Source organism: Ailuropoda melanoleuca, chromosome 2 (genome assembly GCF_002007445.2).
Source record: "Ailuropoda melanoleuca isolate Jingjing chromosome 2, ASM200744v2, whole genome shotgun sequence".
NCBI lineage: Eukaryota > Metazoa > Chordata > Mammalia > Carnivora > Ursidae > Ailuropoda > Ailuropoda melanoleuca.
The window spans coordinates 88,320,858-88,343,883 of record NC_048219.1 but is presented as its reverse complement, the minus strand read 5'-3'; the positions used below and the strand labels follow the sequence as shown (position 1 = coordinate 88,343,883).

The following is a 23,026-nucleotide window of genomic DNA, read 5'->3' as shown; positions in this document are numbered from 1 at the left end:
CCTGGGATGGAGTCCCAGGTCAGGCTCCCTGCTCAGTGGGGAGCCTGCTTCTCCCTCTCCTTCTGCACACGCTCACCCTGCTCATGCTCTGTCAAATAAATAAAATCTTAAAAAAAAAAATTCCTCAGCCTAGCTATCAGGGTTTCCCGTGCGGCCTCCACCTATACCTGCTCCAGGATTCTCACTCAGATCTCCTTCACTATTGCTTCCACTGTGGGCTCTTCCTTCTTCTCCAAAATAGGACCCTTCTCATTCCTCTAGGCTCTTGGGTTCATGTGCAACTTTCTCCAACACTTCTAGTCCACAGTAACCTCTAATTTTCTTCCACCTAATATATTCTGTACCACTCTCTCAGAGAACTGAAACCCTTAACTGTACTCCACCTAAAACATCGTTTTGTGCACACACAAGTACGTGTGTGCGCCTCCTGTAAACTCTTGAAGGTCAATTACTTCTTTTGACCTCCAACTACCCAGTGCATTGCTCACTAGCTGCTGCATAAATATTTGTAGAACCATCGTAACAAGATAAGGAATAGTACTGCGGAAAGAACAGTATTTAGTTAACTTGCTTCTCTCCGAACTTCCCCACACGCGTGCCTTAGAACAAGCACCCCCTCTTTGGTCGTTTCCCATCACAGCAAAAAAGCCTAATTAATAACTAAGCTCAACCTCACAGAAGTGGAAAACAGAACTGAAGGAAGCAGCCAGTCTCTGTGGTCCTTTAAGTGACACCTTAGCATCAGGTCAGGGGAAGGAAAGAGGGAATCCAAAGGCCAAATGACCTCAAGCTTGCTTTGTCCCTCCTCCATTCCTCCTAAACTTGAGGAAGACTTTGAGCTTTGGATTCCCCGATCGGTCAGTTAAAGTAGGTTGCCACTTAGGCAACAGACCTACAGTAATTCCCTTCATATTCATTCACAGCTTTTCCTTGTCAAGTTGAAGTTGTTCAAGTGCAGAGGTGGCTGGAAGGTAGGGAACGAAGCCAGCACCAGCCTGCACCAGACTGAAGGCAACTGGCAAGGACGCAGCATTTGCTCAGGGCAACCTAAACAACACTGAGCCCGAGCTGGGGCAGGAAGGTGGAGCAGATGGTGTATGAAAAAGAATCAGGAAGAAACAAGAGGTCTAAATAACTGATGAAAGTTTAATACATTAAAACCAGGTATTTATCACTTTTATACTGCATTTGCCATTTCTGAACAATACAAAGTGGAGGCAAATAGTAACACTTCATAAAAATGTTGATTCCCCATTCCCTTCCCTAAGACCCAGCCTCCCTCAAATATTCCCTCCCACTCCCTACAGAACTCTGTCCTGAATAAAACACTTAAATACATCATAAATAGTAAATTATGAAAAAAAAATAGCAAGAATTGTTTCTTTCCTTCTTGTAAAAAAGAACATGGCAGCAAAGACAGGCAGCCAGAAACTGGCTGGGGGTGTCTAATATAGACAGTTACTTGAGGGATGGGCTAACCTACTATCAAGGTCGGGCGGGATGGAGTCGGGACAGTATTCAACGACCTGCCTGAGATGCCAGGCCCCCTTAGTCCCCAGACAGGAGGATCAAGTGGGGAACCACAACTCCTGGAGATGGGGAACAGACGGATTACACAGCTCCCATTTCCGAGTTCTCTGCATGAGAAGGGACAGGGCATGTGGCACAGCAATGACCTCACCTAGGCAAGAATCTGCTGGCTCCCCATGAGTCTAAGCAAATATTCTCTAGCCTCATACAGACTGCCTGTTAAACGGACACAGGTGTCCCCTCTCCACCTCAGCCCCTTGAACAGCAGAACACTGTCGGAAAAGGTGGGAAGAGCAAGGAAGAAACCTCCTTTTGAGAAGGATCCAAATTCATTTGATTAAGTCTTCATATTTAGAAAAACAAGCAGAATACATTTCAAATTCCAAAACAGTAACAATTGTGATGGCCTGGCGGTGAGTAGGGTCCGGCCTAGCAAGGGCTCTGATCTTCTGGTCCCATGACTGCCCTACTGTTTCAACAAAAGGGGTAAAGATTACCCCATGTCCCACTCTCTCCGTTCCTTCAGCCTTAAAGAAATTCATCAAGAGAGGAGTTAAAGAGGAGCTGCTCCTGGCAAAGCAGTGCCATACTTCCATTTCTCAAACACCGGGGGCTCTTCTGAGGGAACCCCACAAATAGGGATCTCTCCCGACACTTCTGCAGCTTCAAACTGTGTGCTGTGTGCTAGTTTTTCTTTTCCTTTTTTTAAGGAAAAAGAAAAAGTAAGGTGGAAGTTGGCTTAACACCCTTACTCCCAAAAACCTTTACAAAGATTACAAGGGTCTTCTTTCAGAGAAAGCGTGAAGGTGGAGATAATGTGCCAGCCAGTCTGTCCTGAGGAAATTAAGAGTCCAGCTCCAGGTGAAAGGTAGATGAAGAGGAAGAAAACCACCAAGTCCAGCAACCCCACTTCCAGCAGCAAGAATGGGGGTTTGAAAACAATTCAATTGTGGAAGCCAAGGCTGGCCAGTTGAAAATCCGTGCCACCTAACTCAGAAGTGGAGAGATGCTGCTGTCCTCAACTGTCCGAGGCACTAATGCCCATTCATAAGGAAGGGGAAGGAGACGGAGAGCTCCCCGAGCCTCCATTATACTCCTTCTGTGATGACCACGAAGAAGAAAACTCAGCATTGCTGGGGCAAGGGCTGGCTTCTTGGGATCACCAAGCTGGTAGAATCTTGTTCCAGGTCTTCTGAGTTTTTTTGCTCACTGGAAAAGGAAAGGGTGTAAGGTTAAGGATGTGAAGTACGAAATGAGGAGGCAGGAATGGAATTCAAGTTCATTTCAGCCTGACTGGCAGAGTTAAGTTTTCTTCTATTTCATCCTCCGCTTCCAAGTACAAGGTCTCAACAAAATTTAAAAAGGCAAGATTAAAGGGGCACCCATTCCTTCTAACCTTGCCAATTAACTCCCTGTTCCACTCCATCAGTGATACTCTTTATACCCTTCAAAGAAAGCATTCACCTCCCCCACATCCCAGACACTCACATGGGTGAACTCTGACTCTGCAACTTCAGGCTTTTCCAAGAGGGCTGAACTAACAGGAGAAAAAAAATGGAGGCAGAGAGGAGAAGAATTAGAAGATAAAAAAGAGAAAGGACGATCCTCTCAAGTCAAATTTCATACTGCTTCTCCACAGTTCACTTCAGGATCAACTCAGGATTCAGAAAGAGGCGGCTAAGAAACTACCAGACTTAGAAGCAAGTTGTTTTAATTAACTATTTAGCTTCTTGAGTACTACAAAAATATTTCCTAATACCCTCCCTTTCTGTCCTCAATTCCCAGGTGTGGCAGGCACTCAGTGATCACTGCTGCCTGGTATTTGTGCCATTGTGTAATTCTCTCCTCTTGAATGCAGGCTGGATTTAGTGACTCTCTTCCAGAGGACAGAATACAGGCCAGGTGATGGAACATCGATTCTGAGATTAGGTTACAAAAAGACCCTACACCTAGGTTCCTCTTGGGCTCGAGCTCTCTCATCGACTGTTTGCTCTGAGGGAGGCTAGTCACCACATGGAGAGAGCACGTGACAAGGAACCGAGGGAGGACCACTGGCCAACAGCCTGCAATGAACTGAATCTTGCCAACAACCATATAAGCGAGCTTGCCAGTTGATCCTCCCCCGGGGCGAGCCTCCAGATGAGACTACTTCCGTGACTAACAGCTTCACTGTAACCTCCTGAGAGACCCTGAGCCAGTGGCACCCAGCTAAGTCACTCCTAGATATTGAAGCCACATAAAATCTGAGATAATAAATGTTTGTAGTTTTTAGCTGCCAAATTGGCGGTTATTTGTTACACAATAATATATAACATAAATGTTTGTACCTGGAAGTGAAGTGCTACTGAACTAAAAATCTAAAAAGTGGAAGTGGCTTTGGAAGAGGGAAGTGGGCTTTAAGGACAGTTTTAGTGAAACTTTAGAAGTGCCATGAATATACTGCAGAAGTTTAGACTTGAATGAGGGAGTTGCCAGTATGGGCTCAAAGGAAAGTGAGAAAAATCTTACGGGAAACTGAAAGAAAGGGGATCCCTGTAATGCAGTGGAACAAAGTTTTGCGACAATGTCATATGCAGTTAGGTGAAAAGCAGAATGTGTCTAATGAATTGGGCGATCTACCTAACAAGAATTCTAAACAAAGTGCTAATGTTGCCACCTGGTTCCTTCTTAATGCTTATAGTAAAATGAGAAGAAAAAAATTAAGGGAAAGACTGTTAAATAAAAGGAGGGCTTGCCAGGACTTGATGGTTTTGAGAATTCTGAGCCCCTCCAGACAGCGAACAATGCTAAAATTAAGAAAACAGCTTGTGAGCAAGCGCTGCCAGGAAAATGCGATCTAGAGACAAAGCCAAGGGTGTGACTGTAAAACATTTTTTTAAGACTTCAGAAAAATCAAAGTTGGTTCCTTACAGTACTATTCAATCATACAAAAGGCCATTCAAAAAGATTAACATCTTCCAGATCCTCTCAACTTAACAGGATCTCTACGAAGCAGAGGGCTTATGAAGAAGGTATCTATGGGTGTGGCTTTTGTCTGGGGGACTGAATACCAGTGAGACTCACGGGAGGCCCAGAAAATCTTTGAAGGCATTGTAACAGCAGAAACATTCACAGCTTGGGACTGAAAGGGACAGACACAGTGCAAAACGAAGAAACCGCTGGACCCCACAACTGTACTGGCAGGAAGCAGGCTGAGAAAACTATCCAGCTGCAAACAGATTCTAACTTTCATGAAAAAGGAAGACCCAGAAAGCAAAACCAAGAGTTCAAAAGGTAGAGTCAAGAGTCATGGAGAACTACTCCCAAGCTTTTCCCCTGTATTCTCCCTGATTAAAGAAACTCCAACAATTACTGAATTTTGGACTAGCTATGAACCAGTGACTCCTCTGTGCCTCCCTCACTCCTCTTTTTGGACAGGAATGTGTTCACTGGTTATCTACTGACTGCCTCACCACTGTCTGCTGGGTGTGTAGGGAGAGAACAGCTGTCTCTTTAGTTTCACAAGTCCAAAGATTGAGAGCAACTGTATTCAAGGAACAATACCCCGGGGAGCGCCTCCAAATCAAGACCTAATTCAGATGACAAAATTCTGGAACTTAAGCTATAATGGGATGAGACTTTTGAAGACCATGGGAACAAATGAATCCATTTTGCACAGGGAGGGATAGGAATCACTGGGGGCCAGGAGATGGGACTCCTGGTCACTTTTTAGGTGGCTCCCAATGAGTTCTGCTTCCTGGTATTCACACCTTTGTGTAATCCCTTCCTTGTGAGTGTGGGCTAGATTTAGTGACTAGAATGCAGTACAGGTAATAGGACGTCAATTCTGAGATTAGGTCACAAAAAGATGATGGCTTCTGTATAGGTACATGAACTCTCACTTGGTCGCTCTGAGGGAAGCCAGCTGTGATGTTCTGAGTTAGGACGTCCTAAGGAGAGGCTCATGTGGCAAAGAACCAAGGGAGGCCCCAGCTAACTGCCAGCAAGGAACTAAGGCCCTCTGTCCAGCAACCGATAAGGAATTGAATCCTGCCAATAAGCATATAAATGAGCTTAGAAGTGAAGCCTCTCTGTTGAACCTTCGAACGAGATGGGAGCCCGTGGCCAACACCTCATGAAAGACCTTGAGCCAGAGGACCCAGCTAAGCTGTACCCACAATCCTGACCCACAGAAGCTATGATATGTGTTTGTTATTTTAATCCACTAAGTTTTGGGTTAATTTATTATGATGGAATAGATAATCAACACACCATGTAACAAAATTAAATCACAATCTTTAGAATGGATCCTTTTACAAGATTGACTGTTCATTTTCTTCACTGCCCAGGAACATTTCCAGGCTTACAAAGTAAGCTGAGAATTCTCACCTAACTCATCAGGAGATAAAGGGTTAGTTGGGGTGTATTTTGACTATCAGAAAGTCTACACACCCCCTAAAGATGCAGAGATGTTGACACACCTCCAAATCACTAAAGATGAGCTAAAGGAAAGTAAACCCAGAAAAATCTAGTAAAGAGAAAGGACAAACAATGATCTCTTGAAAAAACAAAATTATGGAGGTTCCCAAGGACCTGAAGAGAGAGATGAAAAGATTACATGAAGAAAAGGGCCAAGGAACCAACCTTGTAGTTTGCATTTGCAAAGTCTCTCCAACTACAGGTGAGAAATAGGGGTCAGGAAGAGTCGAGACCTCACTGATTTTCTCCAAAGGTGGAGTCTGAGGTAAAACATCAGGACGACCGAAGTGGACGCCTGGAAAAAAGAAAAGGGAAGAAAATCAATAAATAAAAAGGAAGACAAAACGGGGTGGGGGAAATACAGGGGGAAAAATGTAGCAACTTGGCTTTTCCTGGATAGGAACGGGGAGTAGAGGTCCTAGGCAGATAAGATAGGGCTCAGAAGGAAGGGAAGGAGTACCCAATCACATGGGAACCCCAGCCCTGGCGCTGACCTGGCTCCACTTCCGCCTTGGTTGTCACTTGTGCCTTGTGCTCCCCAGAGACCGATGTCTGGTAAGTAATGCAGGAGTTGCCGCTGGGGCCTGCTCGCCGAGAGAAAGATGAGCCAGACCGAAACTTTTTGGAAGGAGAGGGCTTCACTTCAAAAGGGAAAGAGAAAGCCTACTTAGCACCTGCCTGAGAAACCATCACCAAGACACAGATACAAATCGCTAGCATCCCCAACACAAACCCAAAGGTGCTCTGCAAAGCGGGAAGAAGGACTAATGTCAACAAAGACAGGCTCTATGAACTACTCTTCAGAGGAGAGGGTGCGCACCTCAGTTCACTTCACTCTGGAAAGCAGAAAACCTAGAGGAAAGCAGACACATACATATCTTGCCCCCGCTACAGGCAACCTTCATGGCTTTGCTTCGACCTGATGAGATAGATGTCCTCCATTCCGTCACTCCCTTGTTCTTCAATAGCATCCTCCAGTTCAAGCTGACGAAGATGACCCTTTCACTCTGCATCCTTGTAGCACTTATGCACACAGCCCTGTGATACTTTCCACTTGCTTATATGTCACTTTGAAAAGACTTTGAAGGGATTTTCCCATGCTTCTTAAGACTGTCTGGCATGCCTAAGTCCTCTCTGCTGCACTGAGAGATGACTGAGGCCTATGATGAGGAGACGGGAAGGAGCTGGAAATTTGCCAATGGCAGCAGCATTGGAAGGTTGGGAAAGAAGGATACTGGCACTTTCCAACCAAGAAAGTTGAGGGAAGAGAGTAAGAACAACTGCTATGCAGAAATCAGATCAACCCTTTGATCCTAGTCTGAGAATTCCTTGGCACTGGGGATATGAAGAGAGAACAGAACACTGGTAATACCCTTGCCTATCTCTGTCTGTAAGTCTGGCTCCATCTCGGCCTATGGCATGGATCCTGCTCCCACAAGGACACTTTTCCCCCCAATCCCACCAATTTCCCAGAAATGCCCCTCACCTCAATGACACACGAAGGGAGAGCCAAGGGAAAAGCAGCAACTCGGAAACCACTGGGACAGACAGAGTGACTGACATAAAGACGGGCAGCAGCTCTCACGGGATGTGGGTAGAGCAGAAGAGGCTTTGGCAGTCCCCTGACAGAGGTGTCTTGCCCACCCATCTCCTGGCGTAAGGGAGTCACTGGGGGGTCATCTGGTAGAAGCCACTTACGGGGTATCTTCTTGAACACTGTGTTGCACATGAAGCGCTGGAACCGTTCGGCGTAGAAGCCTGGGCGGTGCACCGACACGGTGTCCTGCAGAGCAGAAGAGATGGCTGCAGAGTTAGAGAGGGGAGGCCAGCGAGAGGACTGCTATTTAGTCCAAGGCCCATTTTCCTCTAGGCTGAGACCCCGGCAGAAGGGTAGAACCCACAAATGAAATAAGAAAGAAAGAAGAAATTGAGGGGGCAAATCAGAACTGAAGGAGGCAGGAGGAGAGCCTCTAGCAAACTGCTACTCACCCCATCGTGTACCAGGGCTTTCCAAGAGTGCTCCAACTTCTTAACAAACCTGCCAAGAAAAATGTGTATCACATAGTCACAGAGTTTTTAAATGAATGACAGTTTTCTCTTTTATGAAGTAAAGCAGCTGGGAAAGCACTCCCTCTATTACACTGCCTTTCCAAAGAACAGACACGGTAGTGTTTGATCAGGACAGAGACCAAAGCTGCTTCTAGGTAAGTTAATTACCTCCCCCATGGAAAAAGGGAACTTAGTATGTCCCCGGCAAGTCAGGAACAAGAACACTTATTGCAAAAGGAGAAATGAAGGGACAGATAGGCATGCCTGGAAGAGGGGAATTAAAACTGGACGATAATACCCTGAAACAGTAAACCAAGGACTACCCAGTCCTCATTAGTAGCGGAAACCTGTTTACAGGAGTAAAACTGGGATCTAACATTTCCAGCTCCTCCCTATCACTTCACTGCCTTGGTTCCATAGGTTAATAGCACAGGACACAGTGATCCTCTTGTTTTTCCTCTGAGGAAAAGAGGAACATGTTTCCAGCTGTATCCCAATGTGGAGTATGACTCATCTCACAGGTTTTTCACAAAGAGACAGACGGTGCATTCTACCCTGTTGCTTCTGAGGACTGACTCAGCTCTCCACAGAGATGTATGTTACGTTTGGGAAGGTGGCAGGGTAACGAAGCCAGAGAGACAGGCAAAATCCAGGAAATAAACCACCATCCGAAACCCAATGAGGTAAGCAGCTAGAATGCGCCTTCACTGTTCCTGTTTCAGGTAGAATTTAGTGACAAACTCATCTAAAGGAAAAATGTGAATAGTTATCTGCAACCACTCTGTCCCCTCATTTGGAATCCATACGCTCCTCACCTGTAAGACTGGAGGATGTCAATGATCCCAATATAAAGCAGCAGCCTTTCCCCTTTACTATTGCGGGCAGGGATGCCACCCATACTGTTCCGGAAGACAAGAAGAAAACAGTAAGAAAATCTCTGGCCTAGCACATAAGGGCTTCTCCTAACCTCAAGTCAGATCAGGACAGGGAACTGAGACCTAAACATAACTGTCCCATCTTCCATAAACTGGGGAAGAGTGAAAACCTTCCTCCAACCCCAAGAGCCACTCTGGAATATGTATTATAACCTCTTTCTCTCCTAGTCTCACTCGCCTGACTCTCCGACCCCGAGTCCACCAGAGAGAATCTAAAGTCACCCCTACTCAGCAACGCTGGAAGTGCTCAGATAACTCTGAACTTCCTCAGTACTTTCGTAGTTTAATTCATGCCCCCTAGGACTCTCTTCTTGAGAGTCACAGTACAGGACACCTTAAAAATGAAACCACTTACAAGACATTTATGATGATTCAGTAAATACACTTCCTTGATAGAACCAGGATGGTGAGAAAGACACCTTCCATAAAGCTGCCTATAGTAAATTACTTTTGGTGAAGTCCTAATAGAACATGCAGACATGTGTCTAAGACTCTAAGTATATTCTTTTTGAAAGGTGTTTTAATCTTAAACAGCTCTCCTTCCCAGATGTACTACAGATCCCCCACTTAAGACCTCCTCCTTTCCTTTTACATCCTTAGGAAGGCTTGTTCTATAGTTCTGTAAGTGTTAATACTGTCAACTTAACTGCTGAATTGGGGCTACTCTTATGCCAAGAGCTGCATTTTTTCCTCAAGAAAAAAAAATGCCGAGTCTATGCTCTCCATCCTGGTGCCCCTGAGCCCACTCACTGGTCATCAGTCTCCATGGTGCCACCTCGCCGAGCCTCGCCCTGGATAGATTCCATAGCCGTGGAATAGAGAGCCTTTTGGGGGGCTGGTCTGCGAGTGTCAGCTGAGGACTGTGCTTCACTGCCTAAGGGCTCTCGCTGTGCATGATCTATGTTATGGATCGACATCAAAAGGCTATAGTCCATTATCTTGAAGCTCTGCAGCACCTAATGGAAGGAAAAAAAACAAACCATGTTCTGAGCCTTGGGAGATATGAAGACTTTCTTCAGGATCTCACAGATTTCCTGACTCAATTTTTTTTTCTTTTTTAAGATTTTTTAAAAGATTTTATTTATTTGAGAGAGAGAGATAGAGACAGTGATAGAGAGAACATGGCGGGGGGGGNTATTTATTTATTTATTTTTTTAAAGATTTTTTAAAAAAGATTTATTTGTGGGGGGGGCACACAACGAGGGGGGGGCACACAACGAGGGGGAGGGACAGAGGGAGAGAAAAACTTTAGCCGACGCAGGGCTCATTCTCACGACCCTGAGATCACGACCCGAGCCAAAACCAAGAGTTGGATGTTCAATTGACTGCACCACCCAGGGGCCCCTAAAGATTTTATTTTCAAGTAATCTCTACACGCAATGTGGGGCTTGAACTCACAACCACAAGATCAAGAGTTGCACGTTCCCCCAAGTAAGCCAGCCAGGTGCCCCAAGATTCAATTATTCTTGACCTCCAGGGTTAACTATAGGCTTATCCTTTGCTCCTCCTACTCCCTGGAGAAGAATATATATATTAACTTCCTCTAGTCACTCATTATTTCTATCCCCTCAGCTTTCTTCTATTTCAGTAAATATGTATTAGGCCACTGCCTAGCCCACAACATTCTCTTTGTTTGTTCTTTCCTTGTATCTCTTTGTGAAAAGAGCATCATACTCTTAAGGGAACGTGGAATACATATCTGTACTATAAAGAATCCGCAAGGAAAGTGTGGTAAAAGTACATTTCATGATGGAGTATATCTGGTTGCAGGACTTTATATGACCAGCTTTGATTCAGTTCAGTATTTACTGAAGCCCTACCACCTGCAGGCATTGTGCCTGTTTATGGGGACACAAAGATACTCAAGAGTTTCTGTTCTCAACAATGTTATAATTTAGAAAAGAAAACAAATGTAAAAATAAATCCAATAAAGTCTAACACATGCAACAACAGAAGTGCTTACATGATTGATAGTACGGAGGAGATCAGGAAGTGATATGCAAATAAGTTTATGAACAATAAATTAGAGAGTGAGTCCAAATAAATAAAGGAAGGACTATTTCAACGCCTGGAAGCATGAAACAAACAGCACAGTATGTGCAGGGAGGTATAATTTGGTACTGCTAAAATGGAAAATGCAAAGGCCAGATGTGGCAGATTCCAGAGGCTGACAGAGGCAAAACAATGACAGGCCTGATGTATCATACTAAGGAGCCTGGATTCTTTTTTTAAAGATTTTATTTATTTATTTGACACACAGAGGGAGAGTGCACGCATGCACGAGTGGGGGGGAAGGGGGAAAGCGCAAGGGGGCAAGGCAGAAGCAGGTTCCCCACTAAGCAGAGAGCCTGATGTGGGGCTTGATCCCAGGACCCTGGGATCATGACCTGAGCCGAAGGCAGACGCTTAACCGACTGAGCCACCCAGGCGCCTCAAGGAGCCTGGATTATATCCTATGGTTCTCAACCCTCTTTCCATTCCAGAACAGGGTGCAGAACAGTACACTCACACCAGTTCCAGCAGCCCACTCTGGTGATGCAGCTCAACCAAGGGTATTTTGCTAGGTTGGTGGAGAAAGGGATGAAGAAAGCACAGGAGTGATTCTTATGCATAGTTTGAAAACAACTCTGTACTGTGTCCAGTCCTATCAACCAGAGGAGCCAAACTAAACTAGGCATTACCCTATAAGTAGATGCAGAGTAAGCCAAGGACAAGGATGGGCAACACTATGGAGTGAGTACAGGAAGATGATCCTACAACAGCAGATGAGAAAAAAACAATCAGAAATGTAAAAACCAGCAGGGAAAGGTGTCACAAAAACAAAAAGGTACATTAAGAAAGTGGAAAGAGTCAACTTTCAAGCTGCAGAAAAAGCAAGGAAGGACTGAGAAATATTCTCTACTTGGCATCTGAGGTGGTCATGAGGGAGAGTAGTTTAAGTGAAGGGGTGAGAGCAAAAGCCATGACAGTGGGTTGATGCAGGAATAGGAGACGATAAACGAAAAAGACAAATGGAGACATTGAAAAAAAAAAATCCTCCAAGGGCACCTGGGTGGCTCAGTTGGTTTACAGTGACCGCCTTCAGCTCAGATCCTGATCCCAGAGTCCTGGGATTGAGCCCTGCATTGGGCTCCTTGCTCCACAGGGAGCCTGCTTCTCTCTCTCCCTCTGCCTGTCGCTCTCCCTGCTTGTGCTCACTCTCTCTATCAAATAAATAAATAAATAAATAAATAAAATCTTAAAAAAAAAAGAAAGAAAAGAAAAAGAAAAAGAAAAAAAATCCTCCTAACCTTAAGATGGAAGAGATAAAAGTTGGCTTGCATGCAGAAAGAAAACAGCTGATAGAGGCTGAAGCCAGGGGAGCGAAAGGAAGCAAGATGTGAAACAGAATCCTAAAGAAACAGTCCTGAAAAAGTGACTGACCTGGAATAAGCCACCAAATTGGGCAGAAAGGAGATTAAAGACAGGTAAGTGTATACATGTTTATAAACTGGGGATGGGGGTAGGACAAAGGGATGATATGGAATAGCAGAGTAAGGTAGTCTGTTGAGAAACAAGGCTGGGGGATAAGAAAAAATGGTTTGGATAGTGCCATTCATGTGACATCTGTGCTGAGAACAGGAAGTGGACTCATGAACAATACTGAGTCTGGACAGCATCAACCTACAGAGATGCTGGTAGAATAGACACAGGTGTGTAACCGGTTTCCTTCAGCAGCACACAGCTTCCAAGATATAAATCTGAATTTGGCAGGCAGGACCAAGGTCTGAGGAATGATGGTGCTGGTATGAAAATAAGGGGACTCTAGGATGATGAGGCCTAGGAGAGGTAAAGAAAATGAAGCCAGGTGGGGGAGGATAAACAGAATGTAAACATGTAAAGGCTCAGCAATAACCTAAAGTAAAAGTTACTTTAAATGAAGTCTGGGACATGTGGGGCTAAGGAGCTGAGTCCCATCTCAAACAGATCTAACGCCTAAGAACAATAAGCTGTTTTAGTGGCTGGGATTTTTGGTATCTGAGAGGGGAGGAAATATGATAAACTCACCAGACAGTCACGCTGTAGGGTCTTACACAGAGCATTGTACATGTCAGCATCCAGAAAAAGACCATCTGGAATGTCTTGTAAGAAGTCCAGGTCTTTAAAGGTGGGGAGAGGCTTCTCTCGCTCTTTTTGGGAAGCCCGGCGTTTGTAGGTTGAGCCCTTGAGGTCATATTTGATGTGCATCTTGACCGACCGTGGTAAGAGATTGTTCATCACCACAATTCGAATGTTCTTACCACCTGCCTGCACACAGTACAGTCCATAGAATTTAGGCAGCAAAGTGCGAGGATTCTGGTTGAGGTTCTGAGGGCACAAAAGTAAAAAGAAGCAGGAGAGCAAGTCAGCTGATTTTCAGTGAAACTCAAGAGTAAAAGCTGCCACCCACCTTCCTTGGTCTGCTATGTGGGATTCAGGTACAATTTATCGGCCCATAAGCCCACGTCATGTTTGTTTACAGCTTCCCAATACATCTATCTCAGTGATCGGATCACCGCCAAGCTGAGCCACAGACCCTCCAAAACAGTAATCAGTCAGGATACTCAATATATGATGGGTGTAGTCTTTTAAAGAGGTGTAAGAAAAGACCATGTTGAAAAAGTCTTAATTCTAAGCCATTGGTACAGTATATTCTTGTGGGTGTGATGCAAAGCAAAACTAACTTCTCCAGAAGCTCTGAGAGCAGTCAGTCAGAGTAAGATGGAGTAGAGTGCTATCAAGAGAAGTAACCAACCTCATTCCCTAGCGTAGGAGGTGGCCTAAGAACAGAAAACAAAATCATCACTGAATTTCAACTTTGGGTAGGATGGTCTAAGTCAAATAATACCTAGAATAGGACAGACAGGTGCGCTTAAGTGGCTCAGTCAGTTAAGCATGTGCCTTCGGCTCAGGTCATGATCCCAGGGTCCTGGGATCGAGTACCGCATGGGGCTCCCTGCTCAGCAGGAAATCTGCTTCTCCCCCCTCTCCCTCTTCTACTCCCACCCCTAACCCCCGCTTGCGCTCTCTCTCACTCTCTCTCTCTCAGATAAATAAAATCTTAAAAAAAAAAAAAAAGACAGATAAATAAAACCCCTTTTAGCCCCAGAGAGGCAAGAGAGATGGGGCAAAAAGCCACAAAATGAAATACATCTTTAAGACAAAAGTGCTGACATTGTGTTGCCCTGCTGAAGAGAGCCTTTTTACCTTTTTTAAAGATTTTATTTATTTATCTGAGAGAGAGAGAGAGCGCGAGAGACAGCACGAGCCAGCCTTGTCCAGGAGTGGAGTGGGCAGCAGAGGTAGCCAGTGCTCCTCTTCCCTCACCATGTAGTATCCTGGAAGCAGCTTCTGCAGAAACTCCGCCTCTTTATGCTGGACCGTTTTAATGATGAATTCATCGTCACTGGACACGTAGAAGAGGGAACCACTAGCTCCAGAGTTGCAGAGCTCAATCAGCGGCTCACTGCAGAGGGAGTACTGGGGCCCAGAAAGAAGAGAGCAAGAAGTTCAGAAATACCAGGGCCTGTCCAACCAGAAATTAAGTATAGATGCAATTCTGTTCTAAAGGAAAATTACAGGGGCGCCTGGGTGGCACAGCGGTTAAGCGTCTGCCTTCAGCTCAGGGCGTGATCCCGGCGTTACGGGATCGAGCCCCACATCAGGCTCTTCCGCTATAAGCCTGCTTCTTCCTCTCCCGCTCCCCCTGCTTGTGTTCTCTCTCTCCCTGGCTGTCTCTATCTCTGTCGAATAAATTAAAAAAATAAGTAAATAAATAAAGGAAAATTACAGCAAGACTGTGGAGAGAGGGTCTTCCTTTGGGAGGATCCCTCTGATACTGGAGTCATAGGGTCCTGAGAACCAGAAGCTTACCAAGTAATCATCAGGCCGGATACCAAATAACTCCCGAAAGTAACGAAAGGCAACAGGTGCATAGGTCTTGAACCGAAAGTCATTATAATGATGAGCAGGGGTCAAGTTGCTCCCTTCGCTGTGGGTTTAAAATAGAAAAAGCTGTAATTTACCAGTCCCTGTCACCCAGGGAGTCCATCCTGGGCAGACACTCAGAGTAACTCAGAGGCAGGTCAATACATCCCTTCTGAGAAAACCAGAGGGATCAGATGAGTCAGTTGCTTAGTGGGACAAAGCCACAGCATAGGGATTAAGACATGGTACAGGGAATCACACTGCCCCCTACCTAGTGCACTGAATTGCTTTTTAGGGCTCACTCCAAAGGCCAGAGGCTTATGGAAGCATTCAAAGGACAGCATCTGCTCTCCAAATCCTCTGTTCCCACATCACCCCAAGATCAAGTTAAAGACTGGACATTGTGCACATGCCTAAATTAGACCTGAACCCCTAAAACTGGCCTGAGGCTGATATGAAAAAGCCACACTTCCCAGGACATTCCCCTCAACATTAAGTACCTGGGGAAGAAGATACTCTCCACCACATAGAAGTCTTGCATGAGGACATCACGCTCTGGTTTGGTACTCAGGCTTCCCACAGTGTGAGTAATGCCTAACTGGATGGCACCTTTCAAGGCAGATGAGGTTGTCTGAGAAACAGAAGAAAAACGAGATGAAAGTTTCTAGTATTAAATCTGATCAGAACAATAAAAACTCAGGAGGGAAGAGCCAGAAGAAGCACTCAAAAGCAAATGCCCTTCTAGTACTTCAGACTAAACCGGGGCAATCCAATTCCTCCTTGCTTTACATGGCAGTTAAGCCTGGTAAAGATTGAAAGGGTATGAAGATACACAGTAGCAAAGGCAGCACTGTCTGAATCAGCCTCAGCTAGGCAAGGTGTTCCTGCCTATCCCTATCTATAGCTGGAAGCCACTATCCGTATCAACATTTGGAAGGTATGTTGTACTGAGAGAACAATCTTAAGTCTCACTCCAAAGATTCCTGCGTGCAGAGTATCACAGAGAATCTGGGGATCTCCAAACATTTTATTCATGAAATACAGAACGCAACTAAAATTAACTGATATTATGACGGACTACCTGGCTACAGAAGTTTCAGTCCTTTAAGGCAGAGCCTGATTGGTGTCCCAAGGACGACAGAGTGGCAAAAAAAGTTCCTAACTGAAGAAGAAAGCCTAAAAGACTCAAATTATTTCTGAGAGAAGTGTTTAGATTTAAAATTATCACACTATGGTCAAAACACAAATTGAAGAGCCTCACTCTTACAATCCCATGGGAAAATATCACATCACCTAGATCTGTGCTGTCCAGTACACTAGCCACTTGCTACCGATGGCTATTTAAGTTAATCAAAATAAAAATTGAAAATCTGCCTTTTCGGTCTTACCAGTCACATTCAAGTATGACTAGTGGCTACTACTGGAGAACACAGATTATAGCACATTTCAGTTACTGTAGAAAGTTCTGGACAGTTTTGTTCTAAATGATTTCCTTCATCCCCAACTCTCACCAAGTATTAAATTACTTGTATTTCTACTTAGTCCTCATTAGGCACTAAAATGTTAACTAGAGGGGTGCCTGGCTGACTCAGGGTCATGAGTTTGAGCCCCATGTTAGGGGTAGAAATTAGTTTATTTAAGTAGGCTCCATGCCCAATGTGGGGCTCAAACTCACAACCTCGGGATCAAGAGTCGCATGCTCTCTTGACTGAGCCAACCAATCTCCCTGCTAGAGATCACTAGCCCCCCCAAATTATCTCTCTCTCTCTCTAGATATATATATATAAAACTAGATTGAAGTGTGTGCGTCTCCAATTAGCCTAGAAACTCATCTTTTTGTCTCAATGTTCAGCAAATAGAACTCAATAAATATCTGTTGAATTGACAAGGGCCTCGAGCCAAATCCCAGAGAGCGTCAGGTCCCTGACAGTGCAGTAAGGGCAGAGAACACACACAAGAAAAATTTACGTGGGCCAGAAACAGGACTCCAAGAAATCTTCATACCCTGTATCAAACAAGGAACAGACGCTCAATGGAAAGGTTGAACACTGTCCCTTGAGAAGCCTGAGCACCTCCCACAGTGGTCCAGAACTGAAAGCAAACTCTGAAGTCCAAGCTGTATGATAGCTCTTGTGCAAAGGCTTAGGACATCAAGAAATGAGACAAAATGTGGAGAATAACACCAAGGGGACAGAACTATCCCTTCCTGGAGTGAAATGAAAGGGTTCCACCCAGACACACCTTTTTATATGTTGTCTCTCCTGAGGAATCAACACTTCGGTGGCCTATTTTCTTGATGGGCATGCCAGAGGCATAAGGCACCTGGAAAAAGAAGAGTCAAAATTAGCACATGATCCCCATGTAATACACCATTCAGCTACCGTGATGGTACATTAAAACAAACTGAACGCTTACTCAACCCGTTCTAGGTTAAGAACATTTTATAAAATCTTCACAAGACCCACACAGCTTTAGTGTTGTTTCCCAATGAATTAACTGGCGAAAAGAACACAGAAAATTCCAAGGGACATGTATTTCATTTTTGATCCTCAAAAAGAAGACATAAAAAAATGAGTTACATTAAGGAAAAATAGAAACAAGAGAACTATGAAATAGCTGCTCCGGGAAAAAGAACAAACCTTAGTTCACAAAAGCAAGACAGGTTAAAAGTAGTTCCACAGACCCGTTCTTTTTCACCAGCTTTCTTTCAGAAACTTCTAACCCTCTAATCTTCAACCGGACAGGAACACTACCTGCTCAAAGTGCATTCACCAGTAAAAATGATCTAGCCACTTGCAAATGTAAGTACTGCAAACCCAGGAATTAAAAAGCTGAGGCAGTAAGACGACTCCTCTGAGACAGAAGCCCTCAGTGCCTTGAAGAGATTCCTGGGAACATGATACAGCTTTGTTTTCCACCCACAGGACAGCCCCTGAAATAAGGAAGGAGTAATACCAGTAGAGCGGAGCTTAGAAGGCTATTCCTACATCAAGGTGAAGTACAAAAGACACTAAGGTATTCTTCATGATGTCAATACTCATTAAGTTAATAAGCCAAAGGCAAAAAGGCCAGTGTAAATAGGGTGTCATGATCTTAGGGCCTGATATTCAAGTTCTACTCTTCTTCTTTTTTTTTTTTTTTTTTTTTTAAAGATTTTATTTATTGGACAGAGACAGAGACAGCCAGCGAGAGAGGGAACACAAGCAGGGGGAGTGGGAGAGGAAGAAGCAGGCTCATAGCAGAGGAGCCTGATGTGGGGCTCGATCCCGGAACGCCAGGATCACGCCTTGAGCTGAAGGCAGACACTTAACCGCTGTGCCACCCAGGCGCCCCTCAAGTTCTACTCTTCTTGCTAAGGCCCTTAATGTCAGAAAACCCTCAGTATATCATCTCAAAGATCTTGGAAGAGGTTCTAAGAGAAAAACCTAAAATCCCAGGCCAAAGGGGGCCTGCATTCTGAAACCCTGTCACAAAACTCAGGAGAGAGGCAAGAAATAAGAAGAGGTTTGGGAAATACTGAAAGGAAGAAAGTTAAGCAAATGGAAGATATTCTGCACAGAAAAGAAAAACTTAGGAAATTAACAGCATCTGTATGGTTAAAAGAAGTTCTTCAAATTCACTGAAGCTATGCAACAGGAGGCAGTAACAGCAAAACCAAAGAGTGGTCTTTAATGTCAGATTGTGTGGGTTTTAATCCCAGCCTTATTAATTGTGTGACCTTGGACAAGTTATAGAAACTCTAATCCTGGGGCGCCTGGGTGGCACAGCGGTTGAGCGTCTGCCTTCGGCTCAGGGCGTGATCCCGGCATTATGGGATCGAGCCCCCACATCAGGCTCCTCCGCTATGAGCCTGCTTCTTCCTCTCCCACTCCCCCTGCATGTGTTCCCTCTCTCGCTGGCTGTCTCTATCTCTGTCGAATAAATAAAATCTTTAAAAAAAAAAAAAAAGAAACTCTAATCCTCACTCTTCTTATCTGTAAAACATGGACAGCAATGGTACTCAGCTCACAGGAGTGTTTACCAGACTAAATAAGAATAAAAGACACTTAGAGAAATTACTTACTCTTTGGTATCCTACATTTGATACATTAAAACAAAGGTCAATCAACGTGAGCTATCTATAATAAACTACAACAAAAGTCGTTGTATGATCTCTAGCTTACCAAAGAGATGTAAGAATCCCACCTAACTTTTTTTTTTTTTTTAAAGATTTTATTTATTTATATGACAGAGATAGAGACAGCCAGCGAGAGAGGGAACACAAGCAGGGGGAGTGGGAGAGGAAGAAGCAGGCTCATAAGCAGAGGAGCCTGACGTGGGGCTCGATCCCATAACGCCGGGATCACGCCCTGAGCCGAAGGCAGACGCCCAACCGCTGTGCCACCCAGGCGCCCCCCACCTAACTTCTAAGATCCAAGTAGGGGAAAATAAAGATGTCATAAACAGGTATCCTCCTATCCCAGAATTAAAGTTTCAGAAACATGGTACCAATATCAAACTCACCTCAGATGCCATGGATCTCTTGATTCCTGATGCTGTTAAAAGAATAAACAAAACACAATCAGAAGTGTACATACACACACCAGTGTCCACAATTTCTATCAAGCACACCGAAACAACTGGGGCTTGAATCCAACTAAACCTGACAATGAGCTCCTGCCTCTTGATACTAAATCCTTTTGCACAGGGATTTTAAATATCCCTTCCTCTTTTTCCTCCATACTCACAGAACCCTTATGCATATTCCATTCTTGTTCTAGTCCCTTTTTTCACTCAATTCTTCTTATTATTTTCTGGGAAATAAGATCTGTTCTTGATACATTTAACCATTAGAGTCAAGAGGGTCTCATTTGATACCATGGCTGAAAGAGAAAGGGCATAAGAGAGACCTAAAACTCGCTGGAGAATCTAGGGCTTGATTAATAAGTTTTCCTGTACAGCTAAAAGGGTAAGAACTTTCAGAGCATATCTATGGTGCTTTACTCCTCTATTAATTATTTCAGAAAATAGGTAAAGAGTTGATCTACAGAGATAAGGCAACTAAGGATGAGAAAATACAATGCTGAAATAATGAAGATTCTGCACCCCTACCTCCTCACCTTGATTTCTGCTGTAAACTCAACAGGAATTTGTTGGCGTTTACTTACTAAAGTGAGTTCTACTTATCAAATATTTAACCAGTGCAGATGTGTAAGATAAGTGTGTGGTTCAATCTCATAAGTATTACGACTTTTATCCATTTAAATTTAGGAAAGATTATAAGAATATGTTTATAAAGTGACTAAAAGTACCTATCTGTAGAAAATCTACTCTGAAAGGTTAAATCAGTTCTCAAGGGTGTGCCATACCCATAACCTTCATCCATGATCACACTAGAGACACATGTCCACTCAGGAAGACAGACTGTTCCCCCTTCATATTGGAAAATGTTGACCTTTAACTTCAAAGACTACTGATATATACCTTCAATCTAATTCTAAAGAATTCAAAGGGAATACAGATTACCCATATTAAAGAAAATTAAAAGAGGAGTCTAATGGGATGGATCTTCAATAATACCTGAGCAGGAAGATCCCAGTTCCAGTGTATGTATAAGGATTAATGGTAAGGCAGCAACAGCAACACATGGGATTAAGGGCAATAAGGTGAAGCCCTAATCATGACTGTTTAAGACAAATAATCAAGGGCCCTGAGAATTTCAGAATATAGCTAGGCTCAGAGGAAAGGCTGTGAAAATAGCCCTTAGTCGTACAGAGGCCACAGACCAAATATTTCTGTTACCAATAAGGAGAGCAGCAAAATTTCCTTCCCCATAGTGAGTCAGGGTGGCAAAAAATGGGGAACAGATGGTTTTCATTCCTCTTCCCAAATTAGGAGGCAATGGAAATGTCATCTAGCTGTTAGGAAGATCTGCTGCATAAAATGACCCAGAAAACTGGAAAAGCCCTATAATCTACACCCTTTATAGATGCTTCATCCTCAGTCAGATCAACTTCAGCTAAGTAAAAGACCAGGTAAATTAGTACTGGAACCCCAAGCCAGGATAATTCAGATTTATCATTAAAACTGCTACCGACTTACTATAAAAAAAATTTTTTTAAAGATTTTATTTATTTATTTGACAGAGATAGAGACAGCCAGCAAGAGAGGGAACACAAGCAGGGGGAGTGGGAGAGGAAGAAGCAGGCTCATAGCAGAGGAGCCTGATGCGGGGCTCGATCCCACAACGCCGGGATCACGCCCTGAGCCGAAGGCAGACGCTCAACCACTGTGCCACCCAGGTGCCCCTATAAAATTTAAGATGTCCATCAACAAAGGAAAAAAAAAAGACTAACCTTTTTTTTTTTTAAGATTTTATTTATTTGATACAGAGAGAGTGAGCGAGCACAAGTAGGGCAGGGCAGCAGGTAGAGGAAGAGGAGAAGCAGGCTACCCAGTGAATGAAGAGCCCAATGAGGGGCTCGATCCCAGGACCCTGGGATGATGACCTAAGCCAAAGGCAGACGCTTAACCAACTGAGCCACGCAGGTGCCCTGAGGTCTAACCTTTTATATCTTACAACCTTCAGCCAGGAGTCAACATGCTGAGCTATTTAAAAATCAGAAGACCTGGCTTCAAATCTCTGTTAGATCAGGTAAATTGTTCTCTATGCTTAACTAAAAAAATTCATTGGGAAACAACATTAAAGCTGTGTGGGTCTTGTGATGATTTTATAAAATGATCTTACAGGGGAGCCTGGGTGGCTCAGTAGGTTAAGTGTCTACTTTCAGCTCAGGTCATCATCCCAGGGTTCTGGAATGGAGTCCTGTGTCAGGCTCCCTGCTCAGCAGGGGGTCTGCTTCTCCTTCTTCCCCTGTCCCTCCCACCTGCTCATGTTCTCTCCCTCAAATAAGTAAGTAAAATCAAAAAAAAAAAAAAAAAAAAGGTTTATGTAGTGGCACCTGGCAGCTTAGTCGGTTAAGCATCTGACTCTTGATCTCAGCTCAAATCTTGATCTCCCGGTTGTCTGTTCAAGCCCCACACTGGGCTCTCGTGGAGCCTACATCATTTTTAAAAAAGGTCTTGCGGGCACCTGAGTAGCTCAGTCTGTTAAGTGTCTTCCTTCACCTCTGGTCATGATCCCAGCATTCTGGGACTGGGCCCTCATCAGGCTCCTTGTTCAGCGGGAAGTATGCTTTTCCCTCACCCTCTGCCCCTCCCCTCCACTTGTGCTCTCTCTCGCTCTCTCTCAAATAAACAAAATCTTAAAAAAAAAAAAAGTCAATGTACAGATTAGATAAGCTAAATCAAATGGACCATAACATGCTATACAAATATATTCAATGTGATTTCTAAAGCAAGGGCGAAGTTGGCCTCACAGCAAGTTTTAATGTTCAATTACATAGACCTTCAAGGAATTTTAATTAGCATCTCAAATTACTTGGCTGCTCCCAAACCCCTCAGCTGCTCCCCCACACCCTCCCGTAAGTGCACACGTGCAACTACAGAATCACTGATTCTCAAAGAGAAAATCAGTATGCTTTCGGTTGAGAAGACAAACACTAATTCTGGACTCCTTGGTCAGGGCTTGGCCTATCCCTTCTTTTTTCACCACAGAGGAAAAGGTTTGGAAGGTATCTGGCAGAACCAAGAAGGGCCAACATCCAGTCCTAGTCTGACAGTCTTACCTAAAAAATAACCCCCTCTGTACACAAGTAGTCACTAGACAAAGTTAAACAATGGAAGGAGAAAAAGGCAGATAAGTGATCTGAAGGCACAGGGTTAGTAAGAAAGCCCCATATCTCCCTGAGAAGTTCTACTTGCTACTGTTCCTAGTTTCACCCCACAAACCTGTAGCTCTAGGGCTGCTACACTCTTGCAAAGTACCCAGAACCAGGGTGAGAGGACTTTACTCAGTGGAATTTTGGTGCCAATTGCTTAGCTATCGGCAACTGTAAAGCTGGGAATAATCGCAAGGACCCTATGGCTGATGCAGTTAGAGTGATAATGGGATCTAAATAATAATGATAATGATGATGATGATGATGATGATGATTAGGGGCACCTGGGTGGCTCAGCAGGTTAAGCCTCTGACTCTTTAAGATTTTATTTGTCAGAGAGAGAGCGTG

General features: G+C 44.2%; 1 protein-coding gene across 7 annotated transcripts in view; it reads right to left on the bottom strand.

The window, feature by feature from the left end:
- Nucleotides 1-1,126: 1,126 nt before the first annotated feature.
- PIP5K1A (phosphatidylinositol-4-phosphate 5-kinase type 1 alpha) overlaps nucleotides 1,127-23,026 on the bottom strand; it is a 42,121-nt gene continuing 20,221 nt past the window's right edge. For 4 of the 7 annotated variants that reach the window (XM_019799754.2, XM_019799756.2, XM_034654257.1 and 1 more), the window contains 13 exons: nucleotides 19,422-19,453; nucleotides 17,160-17,240; nucleotides 15,419-15,549; nucleotides 14,865-14,982; nucleotides 14,319-14,471; nucleotides 13,020-13,319; nucleotides 9,723-9,928; nucleotides 8,853-8,936; nucleotides 7,978-8,026; nucleotides 7,687-7,771; nucleotides 6,483-6,629; nucleotides 6,154-6,283; nucleotides 1,127-2,739 (listed from right to left, as the gene is read on the bottom strand). In XM_019799754.2, the coding sequence (XP_019655313.1) occupies nucleotides 2,655-2,739; nucleotides 6,154-6,283; nucleotides 6,483-6,629; nucleotides 7,687-7,771; nucleotides 7,978-8,026; nucleotides 8,853-8,936; nucleotides 9,723-9,928; nucleotides 13,020-13,319; nucleotides 14,319-14,471; nucleotides 14,865-14,982; nucleotides 15,419-15,549; nucleotides 17,160-17,240; nucleotides 19,422-19,453 (1,601 nt within the window). In that variant the 3' untranslated portion in view covers nucleotides 1,127-2,654. Of the gene's footprint in view, nucleotides 2,740-3,018; nucleotides 3,068-6,153; nucleotides 6,284-6,482; nucleotides 6,630-7,686; nucleotides 7,772-7,977; nucleotides 8,027-8,852; nucleotides 8,937-9,722; nucleotides 9,929-13,019; nucleotides 13,320-14,318; nucleotides 14,472-14,864; nucleotides 14,983-15,418; nucleotides 15,550-17,159; nucleotides 17,241-19,421; nucleotides 19,454-23,026 lie in introns of all 7 variants that reach the window. The other 3 variants (XM_019799755.2, XM_011225128.3, XM_019799757.2) reach the window with 2 other exon arrangements.